The sequence below is a fragment of the Dama dama genome, chromosome 2 (genome assembly GCF_033118175.1).
Source record: "Dama dama isolate Ldn47 chromosome 2, ASM3311817v1, whole genome shotgun sequence".
Taxonomy (NCBI): Eukaryota; Metazoa; Chordata; class Mammalia; order Artiodactyla; family Cervidae; genus Dama; species Dama dama.
In genome coordinates, this window is record NC_083682.1 from 3702401 (window position 1) to 3722651 (window position 20251).

Sequence of the window (20251 nt, forward strand, 5' to 3'; positions counted from 1 at the left end):
GCTGAAACTCTGTCCCACTCACCCTCTCCCCCTGCCTGGAGCCAGATCTGAGACGGTGACAACAGAAAGGGCTGGTGGGGACAGTAGCAGGGTGGGGCATCTTCACCCAGGGCCCATAAGGCTGTGCACGAGTGTTCCTGCTCTTGCAGTGAGTGCCCGTTTGCGGGGTGCAGGCTGATGGTCAGCAGAGACTGCAGGATTCAGGCCCATGTGCCCCAGAGTTGGGAAACCACCGGCTCAGACCCAGCCCCTGAGGGCAGGTGTGAGGGCAGCTTCCCAGTCCCGGCCAGGGACCACTCCATGAGGGCAAGCGTTTCCAGTGCCCCAAATGTGGACCTTTGTTGGCAAAGCGATGTCTCTGCTTTTTAATATGCTGTCTAGGTTTGTCTGGGAGAGTTTCCAAACTTTTCCAGAGCTTGCACAAACTCACGTCCATTGAACTGGTGATGCCACCCAACCATCTCATCCTCTGTTGCCCCCTTCTCCTCCTGTCCCCAATCTTTCCCAGCATCAGGGTCTTTCTCCAATGAGTCGGCTCTTCACATCAGGTGGCCAAAGTACGGGAGCTTCAGCTTCAGTGCTGGGTAAGTGTTTGCTGAGTGACTATACAAGCGTAGAAAGTCCTCCCAACCAGACTCTTGGGGCAGAGGTTGCCCAAGCAGAGGTTGCCACATCCAGGGGCTGTGGGGGAGTTTCATCAATCTTGCCGGCTACCTAAAAAATGCTGTTGCTGTTGTTTACTCCTTTAGTCGTGTCCGACTTTTTGTGACCCCATGGACTGTAGCCCACCAGGCTCCTCTGTCCGTGGGATTGTCCAGGCAAGAACACTGGAGTAGGTTGCTATTTCCTCCTCCAGGGGATCTTCCTGACCCAGGGATAGTAGCTACGTCTCCTGCATTGGCAGGAGGGTTTTTTACCACTGAGCCAGCGGGGAAGCCCCACAATGTCAATGGGTGTATACAAATCGGGATGATGTGTTTTTAAAAAAATTTAGACTAGCTGCTTCTGCAAGAGCCTCAGCTCCCAGCTGGCATCTCCGCGACAACAGCTGGAGGCGGCTGGCAGTGGCGCCCCCTTCAGGCCACACCATGAACTGCAGCTCTCTCTCTACCAGGCCAAGTCCCTTGATCGCAAGTGGCTTCAAGAAACACATTTATCCAAACCCAGACCCTACTAAAGCGTGGAGAAGAACACCCTCCAAGGGCTGGGTGTTTCTAGGGAACCAAGAACAGGCACTCTTGTCCACTCATTCATGGGGTCCCACACAATCTGAGCTTGAGAACTCCGGGTGGGGGTGCTGGAGTGCTGGCCAGTCCGCCAAGTTGAGGCCTCTGGGCAGGGGGCTCCCTTGGGAGGTGGCTCCTGAGCCCAGCAGGAGGAAACCAGTCTGTCAATGATCTGAGAGAGGTGACAGCAGGAAATGGGGATGGCGCAGGGGAGATGACTGGGCCAGAGAGAGCGCTGCATGGCGGGGGACTGAGGCTGTCCAACACGTCCTGCGGTGTCTCTATGCCCAGGCCTATGCCAACCACAGATGGTTCTCTGTGTGACCCCCACCACCCCCACCCCAGAACCCCGGGCTCCAGGACGCCGGTCCCAGCCCATGGGATTGGCCTCTGATGGAGTCTCGACCCACTGGATTATTCGAACGCACGCCACATGATGTCCTGACGACCTCTAGTTAAGTGTGAGGGGCTGATGCTGCCTGGGGCGAATCTCAGCCTCCTTCTGACATCTTGCAGGGCTCCACCTCATTTCATCCGTCTCCTTCTTCAATGCCGAGCCTGGTTCGGAAGAACAGTCTAGGGAGGTATTTGGACGTGCCAGCAAGCTTGCAGCTCCCAGGGGCTGAATGCAGGAAGGGTTTCTCACCCGGGAGGCTCTGAAGAGGGAGCCCAAGGGCAGGAAGATGCTGGCCCTGGGTGAAAGGTCAGGCCTGGGAGGCTGGAGCCAGCGCCCACATGTGCAGGGGCTGGGTCCCCTCGGCCACTGCGCCTCCCTCTCTGTTGCTGAGCGGAGCGGTGATGGCACTGGTGCTTCCTCCACACACTCCAGGCCCTCTGGGTGCAGTCACAGGGGCCACGGGGGCCCCTGTCCCTTCAGGGCCCCACATGGATCACAGGAGGAACACAAAAGCCTCTTCAAGGAAAGGTTACGGTGGAGGAGCCCATAAACAAACCCAGATTATGCTTCGACCAACGGGGCAGGAAGCAGGAAGTCAGCAGGTGATCCGTAAGCAGAGTCGCGTAGCCGTGAGCAGAGACCCCGAGGATGTGCTCCAAGCCCTGCTGGTGCTGGAACAACACCAGGGCCAGGGAGGGCTTGGGGGGGGGCGCATCCTGGGACTCGCTTCCATCCTGGGGAGCTGCAGGGTTTAGGGTGCTGCTGTGGGGTGTGGCCGCGGCTCCGCCAGGCACAGGATGCCAAAGCAAACAGTGGCCGCTGTGGACTTGCCTGGGACCTCCGGGTGCCTGAGAATTGGGCCTTTGTAAGGAGCAAATGGTAGGAGTGGCGCTTTTTCTTCACGGCCACTGGGCACGGGCTCAGAATTCCCAAGGACCATGCAGGGAGTGCCTGCAGGCTGCCATGTCCGCCCCGTCCACACCACAGGTGTGCCCTCACGGAAATGTGCCAGGAGGGGCCGAGGGCTTGAGCTAATCTGGCCCAGCTCGGCTCTGCTCAGCACCTGGCCTCAGCCTCCCCATCTGGAAAGTGGGACCGAGGATTCACCCCAGCGTCCTCACCAGGCTCCTTGGGGACACAACAGCAAAAAGCCCCAGAGAAAGTCCAACATCAGACACGGCTCCCTGGGCCATCCTCAGAGCAGGCCATGGGGCGCTTCAGAGAGCCCTGGCTTCACATCACCTCGATCTCGAGGTTGTTGTTCAGTCACTCTTTTGTGTCCGACTCTTTTCGACCCCATGGACTGCAGTCCATCTCCCGGGGTTTGCTCAGACTCATGCCCACTGAGTCGGTGATGCCATCCAACCATCTCGTCCTCTGTCATTGGGGGATCCGCAGATCTGGCCGGTGGCCCAGAGTGGTGCCAGGCCTGTGTCTGGATGGCCCAGGAGGGAAGAACCGCTCTCACAAGAGAAACTTCACCTTTCAGTGAGAAGCCTGCACGTCGCCTCACAGTCCACAGAGGTAAGAACGTCTACTCTCCAGCCCTGCACGGAAGCGTGAGCTGGGCTCTGACCCAGCACAGTGGCAAGCCCACTGCTCCGGATGGCTCTTACCCGGCCCTGTGGCCCTCAGAGTCGAGGTGTGTGGGGCAGAGGCTCACTCTGGAGCCACAGGCAAGGCAGCATCAGGGACCCTGGGAGCCAGAGAATTCACATCCTTTTACATCCTTCAAAACCACAAAGTCTGGTGGAAAAGGCATCTCTTGGCTGAGTCTTTACTGGTTGTCTGGGTCGCCCGGACAGGAAGGAGACTTAAGTGTCAAAACACAGGGCAATGACCTCTGTAGGGGAGCTGAGCTCAGACATCCCTCCTGGTGGAACAGCAAGTGTTCCTGGACCCTCTTAAGCTTGGGCCCAGCAGGTCAGACACCATGGATCCCAAGGCACAAACGTGAACCAGGTGAAATCACCGATATCTGAGCATGTTTAAATGGTGAAAACGGCCATTTCATCCAGTACAACCTGAGAAGGTGCACTGTGTGAAGCAGGATTCCAGGCATCTCGGGGGCTGATGGTGGAGAATTGGTAGGCCTGGCCTCATTGGTCAGTGGGGGGCCACACCACAGGATGGAGCACCGGCCAAGGAGTCCCTGGCCTGGGATGCGATGACCTAACGCCAAAGGCAGGAGAAGCTTTTGGAAGGAGTGATGACGGCCCTGCATGTTTGCAGGGTTATGTTTGGGCTAAACAGTAAAGAGTCTTCCTGCCATGCAGGAGGCCTGAGTTCAATCCCTGGGGTGGGAAGATCTCCTGGAGAAGGGAATGGCAACCCATTCCAGTATTCTTGCCTGGAGAATTCCATGAACAGAGTAGCCTGGCGGGCTACAGTCCATGGGGTTGCAAAAAGTTGGACACAACTGAGCAACTAACACAAAGGTCCAACCCAAAGATCTGTCTGTCTGGTGTGCACCTTTAATTTGGTGGAATGACCGATGACACCCCTGACTCACAGTTCTGTCTTGTTTGGGAGCCAGCACAGAACTGGCACAGGTGCTCGTCTAACTAAAATTGTATTCAATAGGAAATAAAAAGAATACATGTTGTAATTTCCCATCTCATTTCAAGATAAAGTTCCAATAAAGACTTTTTGTTTTCACCCTGAAAATTGAATCTCGGTTTAAGTCGATTCTCTTTAAGATAAGATGGGCATTGTCCTTGCTGACGAGGGCTGGCTCTGGCCTAGGCATGTGTGGGTCTCTGAGCCCTGCCCACTAGATCCCCCCACTCCTGGACAGATGGGTACCCACGTCTGCTTACATGCCTTTGGTGACAGGGAGCTCACCACTGCACAAGGAAGCTGGCTCCATTTTTGAGGTCCCTGACTATTTGAAAGTTATTCCCGATGTTCAGTGTACAGTCCCACAACCCCCAGTGCCTTAGTGACTTGGGGTTAGAAGGCCCAGGCTGCTCTTGATCCTGACCAGCCAGGCAGGTTACACAATGCTCTTCCTTCATCAGTAGAAGGGGGGCTCCCTCCTTTATCTTTTCTGTGAATGTTAAATGACTACATGATACACTGTGTAGGAAGACACTTGCTGGGCAGCTAACACTGTCTTTCCCCGTGGTCTGGCTCTGTGCTCTGGGCCCACACAGACATTTGGGGTGGGGCAGGGGTGCTGGGGACCAACAGAGAAAATGCATCTCATGGACCTGCCAGAGCAGCAGTCTGGGGAGACACCTAGTCATCTGAGACCTGAGCTCTTCTCTAACGTTCTCTGTGGCCCACACATCTCAGGAGTTGGGGGGTCGGGTGGGGCACACGCATCCCGCCACCCCTGCCTCGTGTCTGAGTCTCCCTCCAGGGCAGGTGCAGTGAGGAGTCAGGGCCCCACCTGGCCAGCTCTGCCTCTGGCTTCTGGGGAGTGGGATCCTCTCCCCAAACCCAGGGTCTTCACTCCCAGGGCCCAGACACTCACCGATGTCCTTGGCTCTGACGGCCACCGGCCTTCGGAGTTCAGTGACAAACTTCTTGGCGTCCAGGCGGATCTCAATGATGTTGTTCAGGAGCGCGAAGAGCGGGGCCAGCGGGAAGGATGCGACAAACAGGGTGACGAAGCCGAACTGGATGACTGTAGAGAGGGGCGGCGGTCAGCACGTGCGGCCCCCGGCCCAGGGCGGCGGGACCCTCGCCCTGGGCCAGATGGTGCCCTGCCTCCCGTGTGTGAGAGGGGATCTTGGGACAGGCCCCACAGCCCTGGGTGACCCCAGGCCAGGAGTCGGGTTCGGAACCTTCACATTGAGTCTTGAATAATGTGTGTGTACTCACTTATAGTCTGATCATGAAAAAATTTACCAGTGATGGGGAAAGGGTGCCTGTGAGCACAAAGGCCCAGACTCAGTCACTCTGTGTCTGGGCAGGGAAGGGGCCCTAATGCCTCCTAGGACCCGGCGGGGGGGTTGTGCCAGCATCAGTGTGCCTCCAACAGCCTGCGGCTTCCACTCCATCAGGCCTCGGGGAGCCAGTGGGGAACCACCGTCCGCTGTCCCGGACAATCTCGCCCCTCTGCCTCATTCCCTCTATCTTATCATCTTCATCATCGACCAGCCGACTCCGGGGCACCTTCGGCCTCTGAGGTTCTAGCCCACAGAGGTCCAGTGCCCGGGAAGGTCAGGGAAAGGTTGCTGAACGGAAGCAAGTGGGGGAAGTGGGTTCAGGGATTGTACAGCCAGATGCTGTCCAAGGGCGCTTGGTGCCAGGCGGTAAACAAGGAAGCCGGCCGAATGTCACCCGGGCCGGCAGGCTGAGTGTGGCCATTGTTAGCGGGTGGGCGGGTGGGGCTCGGGGTGAGCCTTCATCCCGGCGTGGGGTTGCTGGCCCCTTGCGCCCCACAGGGGCTCTGTGGGGTGCTTCTGGGGGCGGTGGTCTTGTCTGAAGGCTCTGCAGATGGAGGAGGTGATGGAGGCCCCCCGGGGGGCCAGGGGCCGCTCAGCCCTGAGGCTGCAGGTTCTCTGATTCCAGAGTGACACTGCCTCATCTTAGACAGACAGGCTGGGGGAGGGCCATGGAGGTGCGGGTGGGGCGGGGGAGAGGGCCGGTCCTGCCCAGCAGGGACTTGACTTCCTTCCGCTCCATCCCAGTTGAGTCAGCCTGGAGGCGGAGACCAGCGGGCATGGGGTGGGCTGCTCCCTGGTGGGCAGCAGGGGGCTTTCCCAGGAATTTCATTTCACCAAACCCCAGAGGACTCTGAACTCTCCAGCCACCAGGAAAATGGAAATCTGGGGAAACGATGGAGCGGGGTCTTCCAGTTGATCACAGGCTGCAGTTCTCGGTGTCTATCTCCCACAGGGTCAGGTGGCCGGCAGTGGAGACCCTCCTCCAAGACCCCAGGATGAGTGTCAACAGGCAGGCAGGGGGCAGGACTGGGTGGGGGGGGGGGGCGCCTGCAGGGCAGGGAGCTGCCCGCCTGCCTCTGGTTCAGCCTGGAGTTGATTCTGGGAAAAAACAGGGGACGCCACGGGACCTCACATGGTCTCCTTGTTGGGAGTCTCAGGGCTGTTTCTGCACTGTCATCTGAGAAGCTGGGAGTGACTGACTGCCCCCGGGGCTAGAGCAGGTACTGTTAAACGGAACCACTCCTGCGCTCCAAGGCCACCCGGCCCGAACCACATCACCCTGCAGAGCAGTCCTTGGCTGGTTTGCTCAGGTGCCTGTTAAAATGCAGAGTCCTGGGTCCCACCCCAACAGACCGGGAATGGGCCCCGGGAACCCGCATTTGAGCTAAGCTATCCATGGTGGTCAGGGGACACGACACTTGGGACCCCTCCATGTGCGTCTCCGCCTTCACTTGTCCATTCACTCTGAACACACACTGAGCACCCACTGAATACCTGGACCTGTTCTAGGAGCAGGGGGTACAGCAGTGAAGAGGAAAAAAAATCCCAAAGGCCGGCTTTCACAGAGCTTCAAGTCTACAGGAGAGACAGATGGAGGGGCAGTGAGAGAGTGCCGGGGAATAAAATGTCAGCTGTGGGGAGAGGCAGAGAGCAGGGCCTGGGCTGCCCCGTCACACACTGGGGAGATCCCTCTGGTGGGGGAAGTTCTGAGCAGAGCCTTGGAGGGAAGGAGTGAAGCACCATGGGAGCGAATTCCAGGCAGGCCACAGCTGGTGCAAAGGCCCTGAGGTAGGCGCGACTTCTATGCATTTGGGTAATAAGAAAGAGAGGGCTTCCCTGGTGGCTCAGCAGTAGAGAACCGCCTGCAATGCAGGAAACGTGGATTCAAACCCTGGGTCGTAAAGATCCCCTGGAGAAGGAAATGACAACCCACTCCAGTATTCTTGCCTGGGAAATCCTACGGACAGAGGAGCCTGGTGGGCTATAATCCACGAGCTCACAAAGAGTTGGACACAACTGAGCGACTGAACAACAACTGCAGAAGGCCAGGGTAGCCCGCGTGGGGGGTGGAGGGAGGTGGTGTCCGGAGGCTCCAAGCGGCTGCCGTGTAACCACGTCTGGCAGGCTGTCTCTCTCTCTCGCCCCAGCCCCGGGATTCATGGCCCACCCTGGGCACTGCCTGCCCAGAGACACAGCTGCGGGTGACAGGGCTCAGTCCTGGGGTGTCGCTCAGAGCCCTGGGCAGCCGCTGGCCCGTGCCCGCCCCGCCCCGCCCCGGGGCCCCTGTGACTCACTCATCTCCATGTACTCCGGGGTGAGGCCCGCGAAGGGCTCCAGCGTGTAGTCCACCTCGTACCGCTGCTTCTTCTTCACGTGCTCGTCGTGGTCCGCGGGGCTCTGGCGCTTCAGCCTCAGATATCGGATGAACTTCTTCATTTTCCTGGAGGATGCACGATGTCGCCCAGGTTAGGCTTCCAGGAAGGTGGGCTTGGGGGTGTGACCCCTCCAGGTTGTTTTAAAGCCTGAACTGATGTGTCTGTGATGACCGCTCTGTTGATGGGCTAGCTCCTTTGCCCTCTCCCCCAGGGGCACGCAGGGGGCAAGCCTCACAGCTTCATTTGTGACATGAGGTGGTGGTACCCAGACTTTTTGGCACCATGGACCGATTTTGTGGAGGACGATTTTTCCTTGGACTGGAGGGGGAGTCATGATTTCTGGATGATTCAAGAGCATTTTATTTATTGTGCACTTTACTTCTAACCTTAGCTGCTGCTGATCTGACAGGAGGTGCCAGTCCTCGGTCCCAAGGTTGGGGACCCCTGACATAAGGAAACAGAGGCTGGGGAGGGCCCCAAGGTGTCAGGGGTCTGGATGGGCCCGAGCAGACTTGGGTGCATTGGACCACAGGGACCAGCACTTGGATTTGGGGGCACTTATCTATATCCTTTTCCGATGAGTCGAAAAAGACACTGACGCTGGGAAAGATTAAGGGCTGGAGGAGAAGGGGACGACAGAGGACGAGATGGTTGGATGGCATCACCGACTCAATGGCCGTGAGTTTGAGCAATCTCCAGGAGATGGTAAAGGACGGGGAAGCCCTGCGTGCTGCAGTCCATGGGGTTGCAAAGAGTCAGACAGGACTGAGCGACTGAACAAAAACAGTTTGTATCCTGCATCCTCGGCCACTGGGAGAGGAGGCGTCACCTGGCCTCGCCCCTTCCCTCATCCACCAGGCAGTTGTTCCTGCCCATCTTCCTCGTGTCCTCGCCACCTCCCTGTTTCTGGTGCCCCCGCCCTGGTCCAGGCCCCGCGTCACCTGCTGCCCAGACCACCGGGAGGCCTGCCCCCGCCCCCATGCTCGCTGAGACCTGAGGCCAGAAGCTACTCACGGGATGCCGATCTCAAACAGGTTGTTCTGGATCAGCTGCTTCCCCAGCATGATGATGCTGAGCTGGATGCAGAGCTCCATCAGGCAGCCCCCCGGGGCGCACTGCAAGAGAGGGTCACATCAGCCCCTGCCCCGCCCCGCCTAGCTCCCTGCGAGGGGAGGCTGGCTCTCGTGCTGAGGGCTGAGTTGTGTCCTCCATATCCCGGCCCCTGGAACCTCACAGTGGGACCTCATTTGTTAGCAGGGTCTTTGCAGACGTGACCGAGTGAAGATGCAGTCATGATGGTGGAGGGTGGGCCCTGCTCCTGTGGCTGGTGTCCTTTGAAGAAGAGAAAACGCACAGGTTCACGGGAGTGGGGGGAGGAGGCCCCCTGAGGATGGTGGCAGAGACTGGAGAGGCACATCTGTCAGCAGGGGACATCAAGAATGGTCAGTGGCAGAGAGAGCTGGGAGAGGCCTGGAGGAACCCTCCCTAGAACCTTCAGAAGGAGCACAGCCCTGCTGACACTGTGATTTTGGACTTCTGGCCTCCAGAACTATCAGAGCTTAAAACTGCTGCCTTAAGCGACCTGGTCTATGGTGTCTTGTTACAGTGGCCCCTGGGGTTAGTTCAACCTGACCAACAGGCTGTCGGGGCTGGAACCAGACCTGGAGACAGAGCCCATCGGCAGGGCTGGGCAGCGGTCTCGCAGGCTGGGGCCTGTGCAGCTGGGAAGCTGCACGGTGAGGCAGCTGGCCACTCCTGTTAGGCCTAATGCCTTGTTCCCCGTGGGCTTGTACCGCCATAGGCTGGTGGGGGCAGGGAGCATGAGCAGGCGACAGAAGCTTAACTTGTCCAATTGGTGGGAACTGAGGGGATACTGGGTGACACTCCACGGCACAGCTGACCCTCTCTGAGTCCTGGGCCAAACTTCATATACCAAAAATTGCCAAAAAATTTATCTGGAAGAGCCATCATCTCATTAAAAAAATAAAGATGCTCTATGCTTTATTCTATTTCATGAAGACATTTCCCCCAACTTCTCCAACAGTTAGAGAGCTTGACAGGGTGTCATCCTACGTAAAGGACCTGTCAGGTAGTCGGGGAGCACTTGGAGAGCTTTTTACAAATATCCGCTACTGTGGATGAGGCCTTGGGATGTTCGGGGCCAGCACTCAGCTGGCTGAAGCTCTAGACTTCACCTCAGGCAGCCAGATCACCCAGTACCTAATCCTCTCCACCCTGTTTCACATGATCTTATCAGGAAGACCTGGCCCTTTCTTTCTCAATAAAATGAACTATTCTGGGAAATAGAAAAGCCAATTAGTTTCCATGAAACCTGAACTGCTGATGGGCCCTGAAGTGTGGCTTGGTCTGATGGAGCCAGTGGAACAAGTCTGGGGGCCAGGACTCAGACGCACGAACTAGACCCACAGTGGCTGGGACCGCTAAGTAGGAACCAAAGATGACGCGCACTGTGTTTGGTGGGGCCAGAGATGAGCGTTTCAATGTTGAAGTAGAAGAATTGTAATTGAGTTTTTTTTCTTTTTTCTCACTAGTTCACCTTAACCAAAGAGAAAAACATTCAAAGTCTTACAGAAAAAGAAGAATAAAAAAATAGGTGTAATTTTTTTGGTTTCCATGACCCTGAAGAGAGATTCTCCTTTTAAGCTGACGCTATATGGACATGCCATGGAAGACTGAAGCCCACCCCAGCAGCTGGATAAGAGAGCAGGGGCCTTGTGGGCTGAGAACTGAGGTGTGCTGTGTGAACCGAGGTGGGGAAGCAGAGTGGGACCTACCTCCTCCATCCGGAAAGATCGGAAAATGTACACGTAGTCGCCCGGGCGTCCAACAAACCTGCAATCGTGGGGGTCAGTTAGAGTGGGGCGAGCGGGCTCTGGGAGACCCCAAAGGTGGGAGCTGGGTTGTGTCGTGGGTCCCCAAGTCAGGGCGCTAGAGTCCACAGGCTTTCCCCCTGCCAGCTTCATCTAAGAACCGACCACAGTGGCTGTCTTTGGGTCAAATGTTCATGTGATTCCTAAGCCCGCAGGTGGGTAAGAAGACGTGGCTTCAACAGAAAACCAAGAGGCCAAAGGGCAGATGGAGGGAAGGGAGCCCAGGAGGGGAGAAGGCAAAGGGATTTGAGCACAGACGGTGCCATGCCCACCACAGCAGGGTCACGGAGCGATGCTGGGGACCGCAGACAGGCTGGGGTGGGGGTGGCCCCCGAGGCCGCCTCTCAGTTTTTTGTGGGGTGTGCGGCTGGGGGTCATCTGAGAGCCTGCTCCATTGCTATGGGTGCTCTCAGGGGGGTCTGGGCACCTTGGCCCAGCTCTGGGACCCTGGGAGGGGTGGGTGGCTGCGGCATTTGTAAATCGCATGATGTTGAGGACGGAGCCTCTGGGAGGGGTTCTGGGATCTGACCAGCCAGGCCCTGGCTAGGGCAGGCATGGGGGCGGTGGGGAGTTGTGGTGGGTGGGCCACAGGCCCCTAGAAACCCAGGACAGCTCCAGAGGGTCAGGGGGTGGGGTTCACTCCACCACTGGCCCAGAACACCAGCAGCTGCCCTTTCATACCTTCTCTGGCAGCCCTTACCTCCCCAGTGGGGCGCCCCTGGAACTGGCTCCCTGGAGCCCCTGCTGTCTGGAGTCCCCAGCACCTGGGGTCCCTCCTCCCCAGGGTCCCTGCCCCCTGGGGGTCCCGCAGGAGCCAGGCCTCTGCCTGACCCCAGCAGCAGCAGGAGCTCACTGACTGCTCCGCCTTGGGCCTGGGTGCATCCTGCCTGCGGGGAGACGGGGGTGGGGGGGCGGGTGAACCTTCTATTGGACGGGGAGGTGGTGCGTCTGAGTCACCGAAGCAGCACCTACCGGCCTTTGAAGAAAGCTACGTAGAAGATGGGGGTGTAGGAGTTGACGAACTTGAGCAGGAAAGCCTTGAAGATCAGCCTCTCCTCAAAGCTCTTCTCCGTCTTTGGAACCTCTAGAGGGAGTGAGATGCAAGCTGCTGAGCCATGGCCCCGGTCCAGGCGGGTCACTTCACTGGGCCGTCAGAGGGGCTGAGTGACCAGCCCAGGGCCCCAGGGCAGGCGACGTGCGGCCGCCTGGCTCCAGGGCCCGGCCGGGGCGCTCACCTATCTTGGTGAGCCATCTGGCTATGCAGCCATACACCTCGTCCAGGAGGATGATGACCACCAGGTTGATGATGACCGCAGTGGCTGTGACCGTGACCCGGATGTTGGACCGCACGGACGGGGAAGAGTTCATGGCTAAGGCAGCGGCCGTGGAGATTCTGTAGATGATGACGCCGAGGACGATGGCGAAGGTCACGGCGATCTGCGGAGGGAGGAGGGGACACTGTCGGCGGGATCCCCTGGTTTCATTGGACCACACCCTCTGACTCCCTGGGCCCTGCTCTCCCTGACCTGGGAGCACTTCAGCTTCAAACAATGACAGGCGTTTCGTGTCACCCACCAGATGCCAGGGGCTTGACGGGTGTTAGCGTCACAGACTTGTGAGGGGCCAGATTCTGTTTTATAGAAGAGGAGACTGGTGTTCAGAGAGGTTGGGTAACCAGGCCAGGTCACCTAGCACACGAGCTGGGGCTTTCCTGCTGGGCCCACCAAGCCTGGAGTGCACGGCTCTGTGGGGGCCTGCGGTGAGAACCTTGACTGCCTTGCCCACTGTCCCCAGCAGGACACAGGGCGGCTGCAACCCCAGTAACTGGCTTGTGCGCTCGCAGGCTGACTATTTGGGTGGGCTTCGCCCCCAGCCTGGGTGACCCTGAGTGGGAGCAGTGACATTCTCGATGCTGTTGTGGGAGGCAGGTGGGGCACGGGGTGGTCTGGTCCCCCCCCGGCAGTGCTGCAGGCCTGCCTGGGACAGATGGATGGGCTCCCTTCTCCTGATCTCCCCAGGAGACCCCCACAACCCTCCAGCTCATCCCCCATCTTGACAAACCCACCGTTGCACCAGAATGTTCCCTAAAACTTGGAGCCTGGCGGCTGCTTGAGAGACAAGGGTGGGCGTTGGCTAGGATGATAAGTCTGTTCGGCGTGGAGCTGTCTGTCTGCCTGCCTGGGCTCCTCTTCCTTACCTTCAAAAGCCCTGACTCACCCGGGAAGACCCTGTCCTCACTCTGTCCTGCCCTAAGGGTGAGGACGCCTGTGGATTCTGGTCCTGAGGCAGCCCTGAGGGTGGAGGGCGGCTGTGCAGGGCCGTCACCTGAGCCTGACTGCGCCATGCCCTCTGTGGGCCCCGGTCCCTGAGTCTCACTTCCATGGAGGGTGTGCAGGGGACCTGCCCTTGCCGAGATGGCCCCTCGCGGCTCCCGGGATGGCCCTGGAAAACCGGGGCTGCGCTGTGTGCCTCCAGGATGCAGCTTGGCAGAGCTCTGCCTGCTTCACCCCAGAGGGAGGCTGCAGCAATGGGGATCTCAGGAAGCTCCTATTTTAAATTTCTGCCTGGTGACTCTGCTGCTGCCCACGCCTGTGGGCGACTGAATGGTGACCACACCCGCCTGGGGAATGTCCACACCCCAAAGAATGGGCTGCCCTGTGGTGAGGTGTGGGTACCACTCCTGCCAGCTCCCAGAATGAGGGCTTTCCTGGGAAACCCCCGTGTCCCTGCCAAGAGGCCCCACCCCCTAGGGGAAGGCGTCGCCCTGGGCTTGGAGACGCCCCTCCTGCATCCTGCGGAGGGGTAGGCGGGGCACTGGGCCTGCGAGGAGACTCAGCAAGGTGCCCCCTTTCCTGCTGGTGCACCCCCATGACCACCCTATAGCTGTGTCCTCTCCTGGAAGGAAGGGGCCTCAAGAGCCGGGGTTTGGACACATGGGCACCTTCAGGACCAGGAGCATGGGGGCATCTGGTAGGTGCTCAACTGATATTTGTTCAGAGAATGAAGCTCCTGTGTTCAGGACAAGACTGATTCATCTGTGATGGGGATACCAGTCCCTCAAGGTCTGCTGGTTCCCTCCCCACTATCCCGTCTTTGCTGGGAGTGACAATGTGCCCATTTCCCAATCTCTGTGCAGACAGGGCTGGCCAGCGCAATGTGAGCAGAGGTGTGGGCAGGCCCTGTGGGAAAACACTTTCAAAGAGGGGCTGCCTCCACTGGCATCCATCTCCTTCCCCTTTCTCTAGCCTGGAGAGTGGAGGTGATGTTGGAGGTGGAGCAGCCATGTCGTGACCAAGAGGACATAGGCACAGACCAAAGAGGTCAGTGCCTGCTGGCATCATGGAAGTGCTGGACCAGCCCTCCACTGCCTACACCTTGATTCTCACTATGTGAGAAACTCAAAGCTCCCTGAAGACGACTCACAGAAGTGACATGTAACCTGAGGGCTCCTGTCCAAACTTGCCGTGGTGCAGAAGGGCCCACAGCGTCCCACCGTCTCCATCCCCGTGCTGGACCTTCTGTGGTAACACCGATTCTTCTCTGCCAGAAGGGGCTGAACCTTGGTGCCCAAGTCCCGTTTCCCGTACCCCATCCCCTGCTGGTGAGCTGTGGGCAGGGGCCACATCATCCCAGGTTACCTCTCGGCACCACTCATGTGTGTCTGGGACAAGTGCTCCAGGGCTGGGCCCACTGCCACCGGAATCATCTACAGACACAGGAGCCCTCCCCGCAGTGGCTCCATGGTCTTGGGGGTCCCCAGTATAGATTGCTTTGTATCAGTGATGTCCTTCTTAACCATGTGCAAGATCGTGAGAGGAAATGGAGTCTTCACTCTGCTTTTAACTGCTCAGCTTAGAGGGCCTCAACTGCCACCCCCACTGGCCCCCAGTGGAAAAACAAGCCCATCTGCACGTCTCCAAGTTCACATAGAATAGCGAGGGTCTCAGAGTGGACAGCCAGCCTGACATACGGCCTGCGGAGAGGGTGAGACCTCCTGTCTCTGTGTCCTCACCAGCAGGTTGGGGGACAGGCAGGTGTGAGCCCCTCAGGCCACTGGGCACAGCTCAGCCCTCGGTCTACAGCAGCCACGAGGGCCCCCCATGGCGTCGGGGGCTGAGACCCTAACCTAAAGCTCCGGGGCTGGATGAGGGGATGGTCATTTCCACAGTGACCACAGCTGGCGCTGACCTGTTGGGGAGCACGGGCTGAGGCCTTCCAGGGACGCGGCCCGATCATCTGGGCGTTAAAACCTCCAGAGAGAGCCAGCCGTGGTGTCGCTGATTTATTCAAACCCACAGGGTCCGGATGAATCTGGCATCACAGACCCATCCTGACTGCTGTCCTGTCTCTGTTATTCATTTTGTGGCTGTCTTTAAAACCCCTCCGTTTTGTCTTAAATAATACCTGTGAACTCCTGGGTGTGAATGACAAGTTACTTACATGTGTCACTGTCAGAATGAAAGATGCGTCAGGGACAATCCCCCTGGGTGTAGGGAGCCCCCCGGGGTCACGACAGAACTCCAGCCCCTTCCCATTTGAGGACACTGGTGGAATCCCCCCACCCATGCCTGGCTTTGGATGAGGATGACTGCCACGTGGACGGCTGACCCCATCCAGGTAAACGCTGCGTGCCGTGGTACACTGCCCCCCTCGGCCTCCCGGGACTCACCATGAAGATGATAGAGACCAAATTGGTGAAGTAGGCAGGGAACCGGTCTCTCCAGGTCAGCTTCACCTTGTCCGTCTACAAAATGAAACAGGGCTGGGTCAGCAGTGAGGACCATCCTGGTGGACAAGTGTGGGGTGTGTGTGTGTGTGTGCACGCGCACATGTGTGTGTGTGGGGGTGAACAACGTGGACCACAGAAACACGGTTGGAAAAAAACAAAAACCCTGCAGGTGATGAATGAAAGCAAACATCCAGGCTTTATCCCTGATGAAAGGATGCTATGAAATGACAGAAGTAATAGTTGTCTACAAATGTGAGTCTTCTCTGTTATGAGGTGTAATGGCGCCAGAGGCTTTTCTAAATGAGACGCTCAGACCCCCCCATCCGGGAGAAGCCTGGCCTCCGTCTCCTGGCTGAAAGTCTCATCTGCACGGCGAGAAGATCTAAGCTGTTTTTTTCCTCCGCCACCCAGACCATAATAGTTATTTTCCTTTGCAGAGCAAGTTGAGACAAGCCACCAGCACTACGAGTTCAAACGCTGCTCGCCGCGTAGCAACGGCGGTCGGTGGGGACACACGGCCCCAAAGGCTCTGGCACGGGGACTGCGGGGTCTGGAGGGACTGAAGTAGATGCTTGTCACTAACCTGGGATGTTTCTAGAATGGGGTGGATCTTTAACGCCAAAAAAAAAAAAAAATGCATGGATGAGGTCAAAGAATGCTGGCAGGCCTGACCCCCGAGGCCACGCATTCCAGGGAGGGTGGCATGCATGTTAATGAGACCAGGGACTGCTGGCAGGCAGCTGTGGCAGGCACGATTCACAAGCCCCAGAGACAGCCGAGCTCCCGCCCACGACCCCACGGTGGCCATGCAGAGACACCTCGACACACGTCACAGCCTGAGGGTGCGGAGGAAGGCAAAAGAGCGTGGATGTGGATGTTAACATGATAATACAGCAGTCAAGAGTCGGCTGAGGAAACACAATGAACTTGGGTTCATCTGCACACACTTAAGACGCGCGACTCCCGATGACACGACATGTACCAATTTCACCCCCGCCATGGCGGTCTTAACCCTCTGCCTCCATTTGTTTGTTGGCTCCTCCGGAAGGTGCCGGCGCTTCTGGGGCGGGTGGAGGGAACAAGAGAGCACCGTGGGGTGAGACTGCGGCCCAGGCCCCCGTCGCCCCCTGGGGAAGCCAGCACCTCCCTGGCTGTGCCGGCTGCTGGGACCGATTCAGGCTCTGGGCGTCTTAAACCCATCGGAGACGGCAGAGACCCACATTCTAAAAGAGCATGTGCGTGCTAAGTCGCTTCAGTCGTGACCCACTCTGTGACCCTATGGACTGTAGCCCGTCAGGCTCTTCCGTCCAAGGGCTTCTCCAGGCAAGAACATTGGAGTAGGGTTGCCATGCCCTCCTCCAAGGGATTTTCCCAACCCAGGGATCGAACCCGCCTCTCCTGCTATGGCAGGTGGGTTCTCTACCACTGGTGCCACCTGGGAAGCCCATTCTAAAAGAGAGGCTGCAACGAGGTAACGGAAACAGCCTGGAAACTTGGCGGGTTCCGCGGGGCCCCCTCGCCAGATGGTGGCTGCAGTTCACGGTGCGTCTTATGCAGATGTGGGTTACCCTGTGCATTTGACACCAATATGCAGGAAGCCACACTCCGCAGCCTAACACCCATGAAAGGCAGGAATCTCTTATTTTCCCCCAAACGAATTTGGTGCCATAGCCAGGGGAAAAAATTAAAACCATAAAGGTGGGAGACAGTGAAAGGATGGAAAAAAATCAAGGGTGTGGCCCCCTGGAGGCCTTCAAGGCCTGAGATCACCATTGGAGGCTGGTGAAAATGAACCCCAACCTTCGCTGCTCTTGTGGTCAAAGAGCTTGGGTCAAAGCCAAGGAGCCAGGTGACAGGGAATCTGGGGGGTGCTCCTGGCACGGCGCAGAGCTTGGGTTTGGGGGAGCCCCTGACTTCAGTGGATGTGATGCGGGCTACTAAGCCCCTTTTCCCCTAGGAAGGGGTGCAATCCCATCCTCACTCACACCAGGAGGGGCCACCGTAGAACTGTGGGGTGGGCTGTCTGGGGGTGGATGGCACACCGCAGGTGGGGCATGGTGGCCCTCAGCAGGGGGCCTGGGGGCTTCAGAGCAGCAGCACCCATGCCTTTCCCTTTAGGAGGGGAGATGCAGCCTGGGGAGAGGGCGCTGATGGAGCCGTGGGGTCAAAGGCACAGGGCGGCTGCTCCAAAGACAATGGGCACGCGGCAGACAGATGTTCCGATGGGTTAAATGAAAGGACCGTCTCCTCATCATGGCGAAGGCTCACGCTTTTGTGGTTATTTCCTCTGCACCCCCGGTCCTGTTTGGATTCTGAGTTCCAGGTTGTGTGCCCACTTTCTGGCTGGCGGGGGGACTGACCTGGGCTCTCTCTGTGCTGTGGGAACTGGGGTCTGAGAAGGAGTTCTGCTGCACCCACTTTGCCCACCCTCTAATGGGGGGATTGTGGTAACTGGGACCCCTGGCCACACTGTACCAGCAAACTCTGTCCACGGAACACAATGACAAGAAAAGACAAAGGTCGCTCCCAGAGGCCAAGGAACACTAGGATCTGGAAAGACCACTCTGCCCTTGTTCCCATCCCTGCAAGGACTGACCTTCCAGCCTCAGAGAGAGGTTGACAAGGGCCTGGGGGCTCTTGCCCCATGTCATATTAAAAAAAACCCTCTGATAAAAAAATAACTGAAAAAAAAAAAATAACCGAGCATCCTTAGAGGTTTGTGAGAACATGACTGCTGATTTAAATGAGAGGTTATGGGGAGAAACGAAGGCATTTATTACATATTAAGAAAAGGTGGCAGCCACAAGAGGATCACAAAAACACTTTTCTTTCTCATTCTTATCCTCTATGTGTGAGGCAAGGGATTGGCCATCCACTCAGGGGCCCTGTTGGGGCAAACCCTTCCATTCATTATTCAATGCAGAGCATGAAGGTTGGACATGACCACCCAGAGCAAGAAAAGCTACAAAACCACTTGGTTTTCTTGATGTTGAGGTGTTGGCTGAAGTTTGAGATCACCCTCAGGACAGAAGGGGGAGGTTGACCTCTGGCAGGGTGTGACAAATCTTCCCCGAAACCCCGCTTGTTTTTTATAAATAAAATTTTATTGGAACATGGCCAGACACATTTGTTCACCTGTTGTCTGTGGTTGTTTTCATCCTACAATGACAAAGGCGCTGTGACAGAGGTCTGGAGGGTCGAGAACATTTACTCTCTGCCCCTGTCTGGGGGCCGCCCCCTCCATCTGCACAGCATGTGCTGACCCCAGGCCTGTGATGTTGATGGACATGCAATGTTTGACTGCTGGGAAAGCCAACTGGCAGTGGCCACAGTACCTCTTTGTTTTTGGATTCTTTCCTAAGAGACTTCTCCAGAACTCGGGCTTCATATTCGGCTCTGGGATGGTCCTGTGAAAGAAACCAAGTCAGCGAGGAGTCTCGTCAACTGTGAGTCTGAGACCCTTAATAGGAGCACGTGTGGCAAATTCACCCCGGCCCTCCCTCAGGGTACCCGTTGGGGCCAGTTCCTAGCTGGCTGTTTGTACCATTTCCCACTCAGAGCTCCCTGCATGAGGTTCATCCGGGATGCTCCCCCTTGTTGGGAAGCCCAGCCCACTGGGAAGGCCACTGAGTCAGGCTCCGTGGTCCTGGAGGCGGGTCAGTCTGCGCCGGGTTGCAGCCTGTCCTGCAGCCCACTCTGAACAACCAGCCATGAACTGGCCCCTGGGGACATCCCATCAGGAGCCGTGGGGTCGGAAGAGACGGCGGTTAAGTGTCAGCAAGCGCGGGCAGACCAGAGGGGCAGGGCCTCAGGGGAGCCCAGAGCAGGTCAGCGAAGGGCACTGGAACAGAAGAACAGGGGTTAAGAGAGGCCCGGAGGTGGGGGAGGAAGCAGAGACCCCTGCCCGCCGTGGAAGAGGTGTGGGGAACCGTTCAGCAGAAACAGACAGAGCAGGTGTGCCAGAAGGTCCCTCTCCCAGGAGACAGACGAGTGACAAAAAATTTCAAACCTTGACAGCCTCCTTCCGGGAACCAGAAATGTAAAACAAAAACAAAAATATTTCATTACTTGTGTTTGTTTGTTTTTTTGTTTGTTTTTTTAAAGAAAAAAGTCCTTTTAGAGGTGATATTCTTAAAAAAGTGGGGTGAAGGCAGATGGACACGGGTAGACAAGGAGGGCTTGCCAAAGGCTGATGCTACCCTAGGGTGACTGAGTGTGTTGCTGTCTCTGCAGGTGGAGTGTTCTAGGCGATTCCTGATCGGGTGCTGGGCTGAACTGTCTTAGGCTCAGGGGAGGAGACTCAGGCCAGACGGCTGGGCACAGGCTTCCTTCTGCTCTGAGAGCCAACACCTGGGGTTCACGTCATGGAGGGGCTAGCCCTCTGACCTAGGTGACCAGCCCCAGAAGAGGCCCTACCCAGCATGGGGGCTCACTCTTGGGGGTCTCATTCAGGCCTCCCAGGGCCCACGTCCGGTGCTCCGATCACTACCCCACTACCTAGTGCCTGAGCCATCAGGGTGAAGACTTCACGGGACAGGTTCCCAACAGGTTGAACTGTCCCAACCCCGAGGACGTCATGAAAAGGACATTCTCAATCTATTCCAAATTAGTAAGATGACATGAACCCTATTTGAATCTATTAAATCTGTTCCGGCAGACTTCTGACCCGGGGCCCACCATGGGGGATGGAGCACCCGTCCCATGACTCTCTCTGCACCTAAGGAGACACGTGTCTCT

General features: G+C 57.5%; 1 protein-coding gene across 1 annotated transcript in view; it reads right to left on the minus strand.

Annotated features, from left to right (window-relative positions):
• The window catches only part of ANO1 (anoctamin 1), a 168849-nt gene that overhangs the window by 11617 nt on the left and 136981 nt on the right, over window positions 1–20251 (minus strand). Inside the window, exons 15-24 of the mRNA XM_061161710.1 lie at window positions 19524–19535; window positions 18850–18921; window positions 16497–16574; window positions 15455–15529; window positions 12021–12222; window positions 11758–11869; window positions 10690–10747; window positions 8909–9009; window positions 7814–7959; window positions 5102–5254 (exon numbers count right to left, since the gene is read on the minus strand). Coding sequence (XP_061017693.1) covers window positions 5102–5254; window positions 7814–7959; window positions 8909–9009; window positions 10690–10747; window positions 11758–11869; window positions 12021–12222; window positions 15455–15529; window positions 16497–16574; window positions 18850–18921; window positions 19524–19535 — 1009 coding nt within the window. The remainder of the gene's footprint in view (window positions 1–5101; window positions 5255–7813; window positions 7960–8908; window positions 9010–10689; window positions 10748–11757; window positions 11870–12020; window positions 12223–15454; window positions 15530–16496; window positions 16575–18849; window positions 18922–19523; window positions 19536–20251) is intronic.